This window comes from Aethalodelphis obliquidens, unplaced genomic scaffold (assembly GCF_003676395.1).
Source record: "Aethalodelphis obliquidens isolate GAN/ISIS:26980383/991018 unplaced genomic scaffold, ASM367639v1 scaffold2, whole genome shotgun sequence".
NCBI classification, from domain to species: domain Eukaryota; kingdom Metazoa; phylum Chordata; class Mammalia; order Artiodactyla; family Delphinidae; genus Aethalodelphis; species Aethalodelphis obliquidens.
This window is the reverse complement of record NW_020837946.1, coordinates 62,272,185-62,287,012: the sequence shown is the minus strand read 5'-3', so window position 1 is coordinate 62,287,012 and position 14,828 is coordinate 62,272,185. Positions and strand designations below refer to the sequence as shown.

The 14,828-nt window shown below is 36.7% G+C and overlaps 1 protein-coding gene across 5 annotated transcripts in view; it reads left to right on the top strand.

Annotated features, from left to right (window-relative positions):
- Positions 1-14,828, top strand: part of BBS5 (Bardet-Biedl syndrome 5) — a 37,632-nt gene that overhangs the window by 9,531 nt on the left and 13,273 nt on the right. For 4 of the 5 annotated variants that reach the window (XM_027128972.1, XM_027128981.1, XM_027128989.1 and 1 more), the window contains 5 exons: positions 2,108-2,170; positions 3,653-3,787; positions 7,740-7,823; positions 8,792-8,815; positions 12,133-13,254. In XM_027128972.1, the coding sequence (XP_026984773.1) occupies positions 2,108-2,170; positions 3,653-3,787; positions 7,740-7,823; positions 8,792-8,815; positions 12,133-13,254 (1,428 nt within the window). Of the gene's footprint in view, positions 1-2,107; positions 2,171-3,652; positions 3,788-7,739; positions 7,824-8,791; positions 8,816-8,967; positions 9,722-12,132; positions 13,255-14,828 lie in introns of those variants that run through there. The other variant, XM_027129006.1, reaches the window with a different exon arrangement.

Sequence of the window (14,828 nt, the reverse complement as noted above, 5' to 3'; positions counted from 1 at the left end):
TCTATCTTTTGCTAAATTGTTTGATTCCTGAGTTACTTTAAAATATTTGATCATTCATTTGCCAAATACTGAGCACCTACTCTATGCTCAGTGATGAAACTCATGAACCAGTACGCAGTTTCTGCCTTTAAGGAGCTTTCAGTCTGGTGGAGAAAAGCAACACATTAAGCAGAAAATCATAGGATCTGATAGGAAAAAAATTATTTCTGGCCATCTAAAGAAATAACGAGAATTTATAAGCATAGCTGGAAATATGTGACAGAGTCTACATAGGTATTTGATAAGTTGATGTTTGTATTGTTCGTTGCTGTTTTATATTGCATTTACATATCAACGTCTATTATGCTGAATAATTACTGAGTAGTAAACAACTTTGTGATTTCTGTTCTCCAAGTAGGATACTTTTCGTTATTTAAGAATACCATTGCCAAATACGGATTCTGGAATGAATTCAGCCTGGCCCAAACAACTTGCAATCTGATATCATCACAACCTGTCATTGGGGCAGTCATGTTCTAACTTCAGCTCTGGGCCTCAGCCATTGTCCTGACTCCCTTCCTATAGATGTATATTTATATATGTATCTTCTTGCCAGTTTCTATCTTACCAGCCTGTGTCATCCACAGTTACCTGGTTAGATTACCTATTCATAAGCAGGATGCCAGTGTTCTATGGTTCTTAACCAGGACTGTGTGTACTCCTGGCAGGGTGTGAAGTAGTCTAGATGGAAGCCCAGGTTTTCATAACAATTACCATTTAGGCTGTCTGTCTGTCTGTGTCTCTCTTTTTCTCAACTTCCAATGCCCATCTGTCTGAAAGTATGATACACAGTCACCTACCACAGATTATTATCCTTCTTGGACTTTTGGTCTGCTGGTTATAATGTTAGATCCTCCATGGTTCTCTCTTACCCTGCCAGCAAGTACGTTCTGTTTCACTTTCTACAGGTCCTGCATGTCATTATGCTTCTGCCCCTCTACCCGTCTCCCAGGCCACTGGTATCACTGCTCATCCACTAGCCACGCTTCACCCTCATATCACACTTACCAGTTGAGTTAATTATATTTGACCTATCCTAGCCTTCTTTGATGCCCAGTGATGAATGCCCATACTTTTTTTTTTCAATAAATGCAGTGGAGATTCTTTCAGAATTTAGTCATTTATTGTGTAAGAAACAGAAGGCACATGCAACATTTTTTTAACATCTTTATTGGAGTATAATTGCTTTACATTGTTGTGTTAGTTTCTGCTGTATAACAAAGTGAATCAGCTATACGTACACATATATCCCTATATCTCCTCCCTCTTGCGTCTCCCTCCCACCCTCCCTATCCCACTCCTCTAGGTGATCACAAAGCACCTAGCTGATCTCCCTGAGCTGATCTCCCTGTGCTATGCGGCTGCTCCCCACTAGCTATCTATTTTACATTTGGTAGTGTATATATGTCCATGCCACTCTCTCACTTCGTCCCAGCTTACCCTTCCCCCTTCCCGTGTCCTCAAGTCCATTCTCTACGTCTGCGTCTTTATTCCTGTCCTGCCCTTAGGTTCTTCAGAACCTTTTTTTTTTTTTTAGATTCCATTTATATGTGTTAGCATATGGTATTTGTTTTTCTCTTTCTGACTTACTTCACTCTGTATGACAGATTCTAGGTCCATCCACCTCACTACAAATAACTCAATTTCGTTTCTTTTTACAGCTGAGTAATATTGCATTGTATATAGGCACATGGGACTTTTAAAAACTAACCCAGCCTTAGGAGCCACAAAAGACACTGGCTCTCCATAACTAAAGGATTGCTGGCCTTTGGTTTAAAATATTCAGAAAAGTTGTGGACTCCCTGAAGCAGGGAACATTTAAGTCAGAATTTTGTACATATTTCAGAGATGTCATCTTTGTGTTGCCTTACAAATTTGCCACCTATTTCCAGTATGAAAATTTTCATTTAATTGATCTCTATAGGAGTGTAAGGAAAAAGGAAAGAGGAAGAGTTCTGTTCTTCGGACTATGAAAAGTAGTTACTGTGTAAGAGTTGAAAAACGTGCTAAAATGTCACTACTATCAGATAATAAAAACATGCTTTTTGTTTGTTTGTTTTATATCTAGCGGTCAATAAAGATTAGAGATTCAAAATTTGGTTTAGCTCTTGTCATAGAAAGCTCTCAGCAGGTAAGATACTTTATATTTTTATTAATCTTTAATAGATTTAAAAAACTATGTGCCAGTCTATATTTTTAGTTTTATTTTTATAGTAACCAGTTTATATCCAAGAAGAGTATTAGCTGTAACATGAGATTATATGAAGAGTTTGAGTTTGAAGTCATATAGTAATTGTCCCCATGGGAAGAATCCTGCTTATATTTCTCTTTTGGGCAGACATACTAATTATGATTACAGTCATGACATTATTTCAATCTTTACACAACCCTATGATACAGTTACTATTTTTTCCCCATTTTATGTTCAAGGAAACTGAGACTTGGAGAAGTTAGGAACCTTGCCCATGGTCTAATAACAGTAAGTGATAGGGCTAGGTTTTGATTCCAGGTCTGACTGATTCACAAGACTGTCTTTGAGCAACACAGGTCTATTCAGATAAACACACCCTATTTGAGATTTTCTACCATCAAACTCAGATTATACTGTATCTAATTATAGACTGCTATGCCCCGTTATGCCTGGTTTTTGCATTTATTTGTTTTAATAAATTTTTTTTAAAAAGAGATTTTTCTCTTCTAAATTCTAAATTTAAATATGAATGTCTACTCACTCCTTTCCCCAGCATCATACAGCTAGTTGTATGATGTAAACCATACATCATATGTAGTGTTGTAAAACCAGGATTTTAACACAAAAGTGTATGCTCTCAACCATCACCATATGGGTACTTAATTTTTTAACACTTCTTCTCCAACAAACTGTCATGGGCAAGTTTCTTTCCTAATTCTTCAAGGAGATAGCCTCAGGTATGCCATTCCCTTTTTTATTTTAACATATAGTCTATTCCTTTTCAAGGTCTAGCTCAGGAAAAACTCAGTTCCCTTGGCCTTCACAATCTATGGCGTATTTTTTTTAATCTTGAAATATTAGCTTTGATACTTACAGATGAAATTATGTGATATCTGGATATATTTCAAAATAATCCTGAGTGGGTGAGGGGAGGAGATTTAGGGGATGGGGAGGTTACATATGGAACAGAGCCGGCCATATGTTGTTACTTGTTGAAGCTGGATGATGGCTACATGGACATTTATTGTACTCTTCTATTTTTGTATATGCTGGAAGTTTTCATAATAAAAAATTTAATTTTAAAAAATCAGCCTACAGGACTTCCCTGGTGGCGCAGTGGTTGAGAGTCCACCTGCCGATGCAGGGGACATGGGTTCGTGTCCCGATCTGGGAGGATCCCACATGCTGCGGAGAGGCTGGGCCCGTGAGCCATGGCTGCTGAGCCTGCGCGTCCGGAGCCTATGCTCCGCAATGGGAGAGGCCACAACAGTGAGAGGCCCGCATACCCCAAAAAAAAAAAAAAAAAAAAAAATCAGCCTACATATTGCGCTCTGAAGTAAGGACAGTTAGAGCTATAGTTTATCATATACTGTAAATACTGTTCCTCAGGCTTTTCATTTTTTTCATTATTTTCTCTTACAGAGCGGAGGATATGTTCTTGGCTTTAAAATAGATCCTGTGGAAAAACTACAAGAATCAGTTAAGGAAATTAATTCACTTCACAAAGTCTATTCTACCAGTCCTATATTTGGAGTGGATTATGAGATGGAAGAAAAGGTAATTTGTTCAGTGTGTGATATACAGAGTTTGCTCAATTGCCTTTACACAGTCTATAAAATTCAGATATACACACATTGTGTACAATTTAATTTTAAACTATGTTTAAAATGATGAATATACAGGCTCTGCTCAGTGAGTATGGCCAATGCTAATTTGTGCCTACCACCTGTTTTCTCCCTGGCTGCTTCACCATTCATTCCTGCCCGTCTAGGTAGCAGCCTATCCAAGATGTCCCCATATGCAAGGCTCTTCTGATGTAGAGACTTGAATCTCCCACTCTTTATTTTTATTTTATTTCAGCTTTATTTTTATTTTACTTCAGCCAGCCATTAGCATTTGGTTAAACCTTATAGGCCTCACAGACACCATTCTCTTTCCCCAATGACCCACAATATAGCAACTCCAGGAGGCTGCTCCATTAATATGGCCTATGTCTGTTCCTATTCATCAGATCCTCTTCCATGTCAGTTGTGAAAAATTTTGAATATCATGCCCACATGTCTGCTCTTTGCCTTCCTCACGACTTCTGGTTTCTGCACCAGTCCCACTCTCCAGGTACATCAGCTGTCTTTTGGGTTTACTCTTCAGCCTCTGCAGCTGGGCCCCTTGTCATCTGGTGTTTCACTGTTGTCCTCACCAGCCACTTCATTAGAGACTCCTCGCCGTCTGCTCTGACAGTGGTACCCTTGCCAGAGGCGCTCTGTCACACCTTCCCTTGCTGTCTGTTCTTGTCCTGGGGCCCTCACCGTACGCTCTATTGCTGGTGTCCCTGCCACCCACTCTTTCATCAGTGTCCCTGCCAATACTCAGCATGTTGAGCCATATCGTATATTATCTGTCTCTCTTCCTGCTCTTGGACTACAGCAGGTGACCAGGAAGATCAAGAAGTAGGACTGGACAGCTAAGTACAAATTCATACCCTCTGACTTCAGCCTCGTTGTGCTCCATATACTTAATTTGTTTGTCTCTCTGTCAAATTCCATATATATCCCTTTCCCCTTCCAGTTGAAACTTGTCTCTGGATTGTTGACGCCATATTGTACATACACTCTATTTCATCTCCTTAACCATCATTTTCTGCTTTCTTCCCAACCTGCACTTCTTTCAGCCTTCTCCCTTTCACTCTACCTTCTCTGTATATTCCTCAGTAATATCACCTCCTCCTCCAGTTTCTTCAAGTTGTACTTCTGTAGATGACTCCCAAATCTTTCTGATCTTGGCATACTCTGTAAGCTTACCAGGGTTCCAAATATTTCTTGAATATTTTCACATAGATGAGTATTCCAAATAACATGAATTGAATTTCTCATTTAAAAGTTTATCTTAGGGTCTTCCCTGGTGGCGCAGTGGTTGAGAGTCCGCCTGCCGATGCAGGGGACATGGGCTCATGCCCCGGTCTGGGAAGATCCCACATGCCGCGGAGCGGCTGGGCCTGTGAGCCATGGCCGCTGAGCCTGCGCGTCCAGAGCCTGTGCTCCGCAACAGGAGAGGCCACAACAGTGAGAGGCCCGTGTACCGCAAAAAAAAAAAAAAAGTTTATCTTAGTAATTTAATTAATAATTTTCCAAGTCAGTAAGTTACACTAGGACATGGTTGAGTATCTCAAACTTGGCATACCTAAAATCTTGTCATTTTTCTCAAAAGCAGTATCTTGCTGATTTATCTATTTATTTATTCACTACTTATTTATTTTTAACATTGTCAAAGTCAGATGTGCTCAAAACTCCGGGGTTTTCCTTTTTTATTTTTCCCATTATCTTACTTTACACATTCAGTCAGTTGTACCAGTCTCTCCCCTTTTCCTATACCTTTCTTTCCATTCAAACTGCAGTTTCCTTTGCTACTTTTGCTTGTAGAATAATGTTGTAGAACAAGCATGGTCCTTGGAACCTGACAAACCTGACTTCAATCCCAATTTCACCATCTATTTGTGATCCTAGGCAAATTTGAGCTTCAGTTTTCACATTATAAAATGAAGGTAATCTCTCTTACAAAGTTATTGATCATGTCTGTAAAGTGGCTGGCACATTGGAGACAATATGTTAGTTCTCCTACCCAAAGGTAGAGACAGCTCTACCTTTCATTTCTCTTCTTTTCCCCTTCTTTGGCCCTCAGTACATAATAATAACCAGCCATAGTAGCCTGTTTTGTCACCACATATAAGTCCTTACTCCAAAGCCACTTCTTCAGGGAGGTCTTTGGACTATCCATCTAAAACACCAACCCCCGTCACTTTTTTATCCCTTGTTCTGCTTGTTTGCTCACTTGCTTGCTTTATTTTTGGTAACACTAATCAGTCTCCTTCACTATAAATAATCTCCATGAAGTCAGGGATTTTTGTCTATTTTCTTTAATCATTATATCTCCAGCAATCAAAACTAGCACATAGTAGGCTCTTAGTGAATATTCATAGTTGTTGAATGGCTATGTTGAATGCCTACTCTTTGCTGTTCACTGCTCTAAGAACTTTATATGCCTCATCTCGTTTAATCCTCCTGAAAACACTATAAAGTGTATCATCATCATTATTATTAGCCCTATCTCACAGTTAAGGAGACTGAGGCTTAGATAGGTTAATTTACTTGTACGCAGTCACACAGCTCTGAACATGGTTGAAACACCAGCTGTCCTCGGACTAGGGCATCAGGTCACCTCTTGTCAGCAGTACACTTCTACCATCAGCTTTACCCCACCAATTACCTATAAGTAGTCCACATTCTCTGAGCTGGTATTAAAAAATTTCAGTAAACTTCAGTCTACCTTTCCCACCTTATCTGCACAGCCACAGTGTCTGGTTCTGTAGGCTGTGCACTGCCCAGAGAACATTGTTCACGTAGACTCCAGTGTGAATGATACTCCTTGGCATTATTCAGTACAATATTCTGTGTAGCTCCTTCTGTCTTGTGGGACTCTCATATTTTGACCATATTGGATTATTCATCTTCTTCGGCTATATCCTGTGGTTTCTCACCTTTGCTGATACTGATCCCCTCTGTCAGGAATACCCTTTCCCCTAATCCCACCTATGAAAATCATCCTCATCCTAAAAGCCCTAGATCACGTGCCAGCTTTTTCTTCATGAAAGTTTCTGGCATGCACAAGCCAGAAGTTGTGCTGTCTCCAAACTCTTCTATTATAATAGATATTGCATTTGTTACAGCTATTTTTTGTAGGTTGAACTATATGATATTATTAATATTTGACCACTTTTTACTAAAATGGCAATTTCATATAGTTCAACCTGATATTTAGTTATTTATAATTGTGTTTTGTCCTTCACTCCATTCCCACTAGATTATACACCTTTTGTGGTAAGGGCAGAGACTTTAAACCTTTGGTAGTACCAGCATGGTACCTCATATACTAAAGATATTCAGATATTTGAAAAATGAATTAATAGATACCAGCACTATATTTATTCTGCTTCACCTTTAGAGTATTCCACACAAATCTTAGTTCTTCTTTTTCACAAATTTCTTTTTTCACAAATTCTATTTAATGACTATTTTGAGGAAAATTTAAAACTTGCTATTATACAAAAGTTAGTTTTTTTAAACTTAAACTAACAGATAGTTTTTAACTATCAGAAAATCAGATAAAATCCAATGAGAGTGTTTTTCTTGATGGATATTTCTAAGTATCATATTAAGTTTGTGTAAATTTGTCATTTTAAATCTTTTGATGATATTGACTTCAGATTTAAAAGCTTGGGTTTAACTGACTCATTTTATTATTCATGTTAGTTTTAATAGAATATAAATTATGCAGTGATTTTTGTAAGACTTGAGTGGTTGGTAACTGTGATATCCTTTTACAGGTATTTACAATTCTCACAGCACATTTTACTAAAATTATTTATTTGATTAATATTGTCTCTGATACATTTTAACATCTGATTTAACTGATTTTCTTTTTCTTTTTTCTTTTTTTAACATCTACTGATTTTCAGCCACAGTCCCTTGAAGCTCTGACAGTTGAACAAATTCAAGATGATGTAGAAATAGACTCTGATGATCACACAGATGCTTTTGTGGTGAGCATCACAAAGAAGAGCTACTAAATTTCTTGTGATTTTTTTTAATCTGAGTCATGTTTAATTAAATAATGCTTTAAGTGTGTAAAATAGCATAGAACTTGAGACTTTTTAGAATGTCTTAAACATGAGTTGGAGAGTAGTTTGTTTTTCAGGTTAGGGATTTTTTTGTGTGTGTGAAAATACTTTTAAATTACCAAACTGGGAAATAGTTTGAGAACATACTTATTCAGAGGATTTCAGATGTGTGAAAAGTTTTTTCACACTTTAAGATAACAGAATATATTAAATATAGTTAATTTAATTAATTTAAAGTCTATACTTTCCATAAGTAACCTTTATGAGATGGACCTCCCTCCTTTCAGTTTATAGGTATATTATCTTAAAATGGATTTCTATTTGAACAGTAAACTTTCTTGTTTCCAAATTTGTACTATTTAATTAATAGCCAAAATAATAATAATACTTTCTATGTACTGTGGTCTATGAATCTGACTAGACTATCTCTCTGGGAATGAAAGTTTTTAAGCAAAGTGTGAAATAAGTATAAGATAGTTAATAATAAACTACTACTGCCTCAGTGTATGCATTTGCTGACACATTGAAGCACTGATTGCTTTGTTTTGTTTTGCCAGCATCTTCTTCTAAACCAAAAGTAGGGGTGAAATTTTATAGCTGCTTAGTCATTCTTTGTATCTCCTTTCAAGTTAACAATGCTAATTATACACCAATTACAAAGCACATTTTTAGCGCTTAAAGCGTAACTCTTGAAGACATAAATGATTGACAGAGGAAGTGAATTCTGCTACCAGCATTGTAAAGATAGGTGAGAAAACCATTAGACACACAGTAACAGAATAGAAAATACAGTTAGTTACAGAATTGTTCTGTAAATTAATTACCTGTTCCTTGGCCTGTTAACCTATTATATATCAAGTATGTGAAATATAATTTTCCTTGTCTTATAGGCTTATTTTGCTGATGGCAATAAGGTAAGGATATTTTACCTATAGTATATGAAAAAAATTTTCTATATTCCAGTATTTAGTATTCACAAACTTATGTGAAACCTATTTTTTGTTTTTTTTTCCTCTTCCTTGCCCACATTCTCTATTCCCATCTCATCCTCTTATCTCCCAAAAAGCAACAAGATCGTGAACCTGTGTTTTCAGAAGAACTGGGGCTTGCAATAGAGAAACTGAAGGATGGATTCACCCTACAGGGACTTTGGGAAGTAATGAGTTGATCTTGAGTTGAGCTGGGTTTCTATTTAAAGATATCTCAAGATTAAAGATACTAGTCGCCTGCTATAAGGCATGGCATAGTTTTTACATTTACAGAAAAAGCTTTTCAGAGAGTTTTTTTAATGATTAAGGAAAAACTCATTTGTCGAAGATTTTATTGCCAGTCTTCTAAAAATTATATTTGAAATTGTAATCAAAATGTATCTGGTTTGTTGTAAATATGTTTATTTTGTAACTAATACTTGTAAATTATTAGTCTGTGGATATTAAAAGACTGTATCATGTTGAGTTTAATAAAGAATTTATGCAGCACCATTAAATGTTTTGAAAGTGTTATCTAAAAGCATAAGACTCTTATGGAGTAATCAAAATGCTGCTTTTTTAATTATAAAAATCTGGTTTAAATATATTTATCACATAGCTCCAAAGGTAAGCCAACTCTCATATAAATTAGAAACCTTAAGCTTGTCATTTTTAGGTAACCATTTATGTAAAAACTAAAAATTTTAGCTAACTTTGGAGGATATCAACCCCTATGTAAAGTTTTGGGCACTATTTTGGAAATAATTTCAATATCGTTTTGGCAAGAATACATTTATTTTGTAAGGAAATAGTTTTAAATAGTTTGTAAATAAATAGTTTATTTGTTGACTTGCTCTTTGTTTGCATTCATTGAAACTTCTTTGAAGTTTTCAAAAATATGATATTATTTTCTGATTTCTTGGTCAGGTTAGATTTGGTGACCTCTCTTGCATAAGTGTTTTTTGCCACTGCTTCAGTATAAAGAAACTTTGTAAGGAACTTTTGTCAAAACATTAACCCTCTTTTTCTAGAGTGAAAAAAGTGAGTGTGTAAAATCATTTAAAATAAGATGCAACTGTATGTACAACCATAGACACATAGTACAACCAAGGGCTAACCTGAGTTTAATAAAGATCAATGAACAAAAGCTATAAATTGGTTTCTTCATTTAAATAGGAAAGGATTTTTACATTTTTAAGGGATGGGGTTATAATAACCTATATTAGGGGGAAAATATTGCTTGAAAAATGTGTACAGGTCAAAAAAATGCAGCTAGGAATATTGTTTCAATAGTTTTTCAAGCAAAACAGACTATAAAATTGCCAATTAGTAAGGAATAATCTCAAAACGTCAAAACACTGTGTTTGCATCTGACTCATTAATCTTTTCAGATGTTAGGTGTTACGTGTAAAGAGAAATGAGTCATTTATTGTTTAAACAAGGGAGCAGCTGTTGGTTTTTTCTAGTGTGTTAAAACCTTTAGTGGCCTCTATAAATGGAAAGAGTCAATGAGCTCTTCTCTCAGCTGTTGTTTTAGCAGCTGACAGTACCATTGACTTCACCGTGATGTAAAATAAGGGAAAAAACTTTTACTGATGGATGGAGACCCTTGAAGTTTAAAAATACATAATTCCCTGATCTGGGGGCATTCATTGATTCACTCAACAAACATTTATGGAGCACCCATGAGGCCCTGTGGCTATAGCATTGAGCAAAACAAACCTCCCCCAAATCCCTGTCTTTATGGAGCTTATGTTCTGTTGAGCATGTTTAATACCAACCTTTGAAATTACAGGATTTTTACAGTCCCACTGAGTTTTTAAAAACGTGAGAATATAATTTTGTAATAAAATATTTCATGAAGAAGTATATGATGCTATTTGTATGTAAACAGAGGATCAATTTTTTTTCAAGTCATGCTTTCTGCATCCCATAATTAATATGGTGTGTTCTATTATAATCAACAACTTAAATTATGATTCTAGTCATATACTTTTTTTGTGTGTGTATAAAGCCTGTTTTTCAAATTATACCAGGAATGTAGCACTTCATCCTGATTTTGCTATTTCTATTGATTACATTGTTCTCATGGGGTTACAATACATCTGTTCTATTTTTTTTTTTTTTTTTTTGCGGTACGCGGGCCTCTCACTGTTGTGGCCTCTCCCGTTGCGGAGCACAGGCTCCGGACGCTCAGGCTCAGCGGCCATGGCTCACGGGCCCAGCCGCTTCGCGGCATGTGGGATCTTCCCAGACCGGGGCACGAACCCATGTCCTCTGCATCGGCAGGCACACGCTCAACCACTGCGCCACCAGGGAAGCCCCATCTGTTCTATTTTTTAAATTTTTATTTAATGAAAGATCAACACAAAACCACAGAATATCTTTAGTGATCATACTGTATGTGTGTAGATTTTTTCTTTCCCTAGGGCCGACTTTTAACCTTTTTTTTTTTTCCTTGTCTTAATGTTTGCCACATCAAATCCTTTGTAGAGCAAGGCAGGGTGTGAACAAATTAAATAATTTCATAATTTAATTCAATACTAATTATAGTTTTTCCACTTAAAAATACCGATAATTTGGAATGTCTTAGAAAATAGCAGTTTCTCTGCATTTATTTTCAATCATGATGGGGGGATATTATTATTTTAAAGGTTTTTTTTCCAAAAAAAATCTATAATTATAGTACCTAAGTAGAAGTCTTTGTTTCCTACTTCTAAAAGAAGTTTATATATCCCACTGTTTTGAGTAGAAAATAAAAATTTGTAGCAGTTATGGAATATTGGAAAGGAGATCTTGCTTATGAGTATCCAAATGAACTCAGCTCATATTCTTGAACTTTGCATCATTAATTCAGATAGCCAAGTAGCTTGCCACTAGACCATTTTTAGCGGACTGACTCATTTTTATGATTCAGTTTTCTGTTAGTTTAATAAACATTTTCTTGCGGTAGCCTTTATTAGCATATCTTGTAATGCTTTATGTATTTTAAAGCTTTCCACTTCATTTAAATCTCTTGTTTCTTAGCTGTTTCCTTAGTGATTAAAAGTTCCAGTTGTTCCTTTCAATCTGTAACAGCTGCAAGAACTCTTCTTTCCAAACTAGCTCTCCTAAATTCCCTTGTTAGAGTTGGTATCTATATTTAGCTGGTGGGATTAAATTGCAAAGGCTTCAGGCTGGGCAAAGGACACTGATCTGCCTTTTTACTGCTAGACCTGTGTGCTGTGAGGAGCTAAGGCCTTAGTGTCCCCTTCCTTACCCAGGTTACTCACAAAATGGATTCCCAGCGGGAACTTGCAGAGGAACTGCGGCTTTACCAATCCACCCTTCTTCAGGATGGTCTAAAAGATCTCCTGGATGAGAAAAAATTCATCGATTGCACACTAAAAGCAGGTGACAAAAGTCTTCCTTGCCACAGATTGATTTTGTCAGCTTGTAGTCCTTACTTCCGTGAGTATTTTTTATCTGAAATTGATGAGGCAAAAAAAAAGGAGGTAGTACTAGATAATGTGGATCCCGCTGTACTGGATTTAATCATTAAGTACCTGTACTCTGCCAGTATTGATCTCAACGACGGAAATGTGCAAGATATTTTTGCATTGGCCAGCCGCTTTCAGATCCCCTCCGTGTTCACTGTCTGCGTTTCTTATCTTCAGAAAAGACTTGCTCCTGGTAACTGTCTAGCTATCCTAAGATTAGGACTTCTTCTTGACTGCCCGAGACTCGCCATCTCTGCCCGTGAATTTGTGTCTGATCGCTTTCTACAGATTTGTAAGGAAGAGGACTTCATGCAGCTGTCTCCACAGGAGCTGATCTCAGTCATTTCCAATGACAGCCTAAATGTAGAAAAGGAAGAAGCTGTATTTGAGGCAGTAATGAAATGGGTGCGGACAGACAAAGAAAACAGGGTTAAAAACCTTAGCGAAGTGTTTGATTGTATCCGTTTTCGCCTTATGACAGAAAAATATTTTAAAGATCACGTTGAGAAAGATGATATAATTAAAAGCAACCCAGAACTCCAGAAAAAAATCAAAGTTCTCAAAGATGCCTTTGCAGGCAAACTCCCAGAACCTAGCAAAAACACAGAGAAGGCTGGGGCTAGTGAGGTGAATGGTGACGTTGGTGATGAAGATTTACTTCCTGGTTACCTGAATGATATTCCCAGGCATGGAATGTTTGTCAAAGACCTCATCCTCTTGGTTAATGACACAGCTGCAGTAGCTTATGATCCCACGGAAAATGAATGCTACCTTACTGCACTGGCTGAGCAGATCCCCAGAAATCATTCCAGCATTGTTACCCAGCAAAATCAAGTGTACGTGGTAGGAGGCCTCTATGTGGATGAAGAAAATAAAGATCAACCTCTACAGTCGTACTTCTTCCAGGTAAGAAAGGATATTTTCATATATGTAGAGACATAAAGGAAAGGCTGTTAGTCACCATCTAGTTAGCTGACTTGTGAATTATTCAGGCTGCTTGTATTTTATTCTACTTGATGTGCTATTCCAGTCCCTTGAATTTTCATTACTTAGAGGGAGGGCTGACAAATATTTGAATCAGTTAACTGCTTGTTAATATTTAATAAACGTTTAGGTAAAGAATGAGGTTCTATTAATATTTAATAAACGTTTTGGAAAAGAATGAGTTTCTAATTAATGTATAAGTGATGGCTCACGATTTTCTTTATGCATTTTACCCAAAATGTCATGTTTATAGTTGATTGTGACTGTAACCCTTTAAAGTCCAGTATTTTAGTAAAAACGAAATTTAATCTTGTGTCCTCTTTCTGAAAAACAGGTTACTGTATTTCCCAAAATCAAAGTACTTTACACATTACAAAATGTTATAATTGATCAGATTTTCTACCTTCTTCCAAGTTTCCTTGAACTGATTTGAAGTTCCTGGAGGTAGCATTTCATCTCTTATTTATGGTTACTGCCTAAAATATACTTTTGTTGAAAATGAAAAGAACTTGTATACATATTTTACATGCTTTGGATTACCTTCTAGGAAACACTGTCTACACAAGTGTCACTCATTTGGATTAATTGTATTTAGAAATATTTATGATAAATGATCAAATTTATTTGGATCAGAGTTGTACTTAGACATATTGGCAACTTAATCTGTATTATGAAACCATAGAAGTTTCCAAGAAAACACATCCTCCTAAACTAACACTCTTTGTAGTTTGTTTGAAAGGAGTTCGTTTCATATTATCAACACATTATATTTACCAGTTTATGAAGGAATCAGTGGCTTAACCTTCATCTTTAATAATGTCAGTACCAGTACTTTGTAGCTTACAGATAGTTCAAAAGAGTTTGTTTAGGTCATGGCTACTTATGGCCTGGGGTTTATGGGCACTTGAGTTGGAAAGGCCAAAGATAAGCATGTGTAGAATGTCATACCACAGTCACTGAATGCTTTCAAAGTGTGTAACATACGGTGCATTTATAAAGCACACTCTTTTTTTTTTTTTTTTTTTTTTTTTGCCGTACGTGGGCCTCTCACTGTTGCGGCCTCTCCCGTTGCGGAGCACAGGCTCCGGACGCGCAGGCTCAGCGACCACGGCTCACGGGCCCAGCCGCTCCGCGGCTTGTGGGATCTTACCTGACCGGGGCATGAACCCGTGTCCCCTGAATCGGCAGACGGACTTTCAACCACTGCACTACCAGGGAAGCCCTAAAGCACACTCTTTAACCAGCTTTTTCTAATCTTGAAAAATGTAATAATACATGTTAATAACGGTTCTTAATTTTCCAAGTTCCATTAAAGAATGTTAACTATGAAATATGATTACAGCTTCTATTTTATTTTTATAAGTATTTGAATGTGGGCCAGAAAATTTCCTAAGCCCTAATTTTAAATTCAGATAAATTTCAGGAAGGGTAAATTCAATTGAAAAGGCAATAATTTTATCTAGGAAGTAAAAATGACATCAAAATACAGACAGACA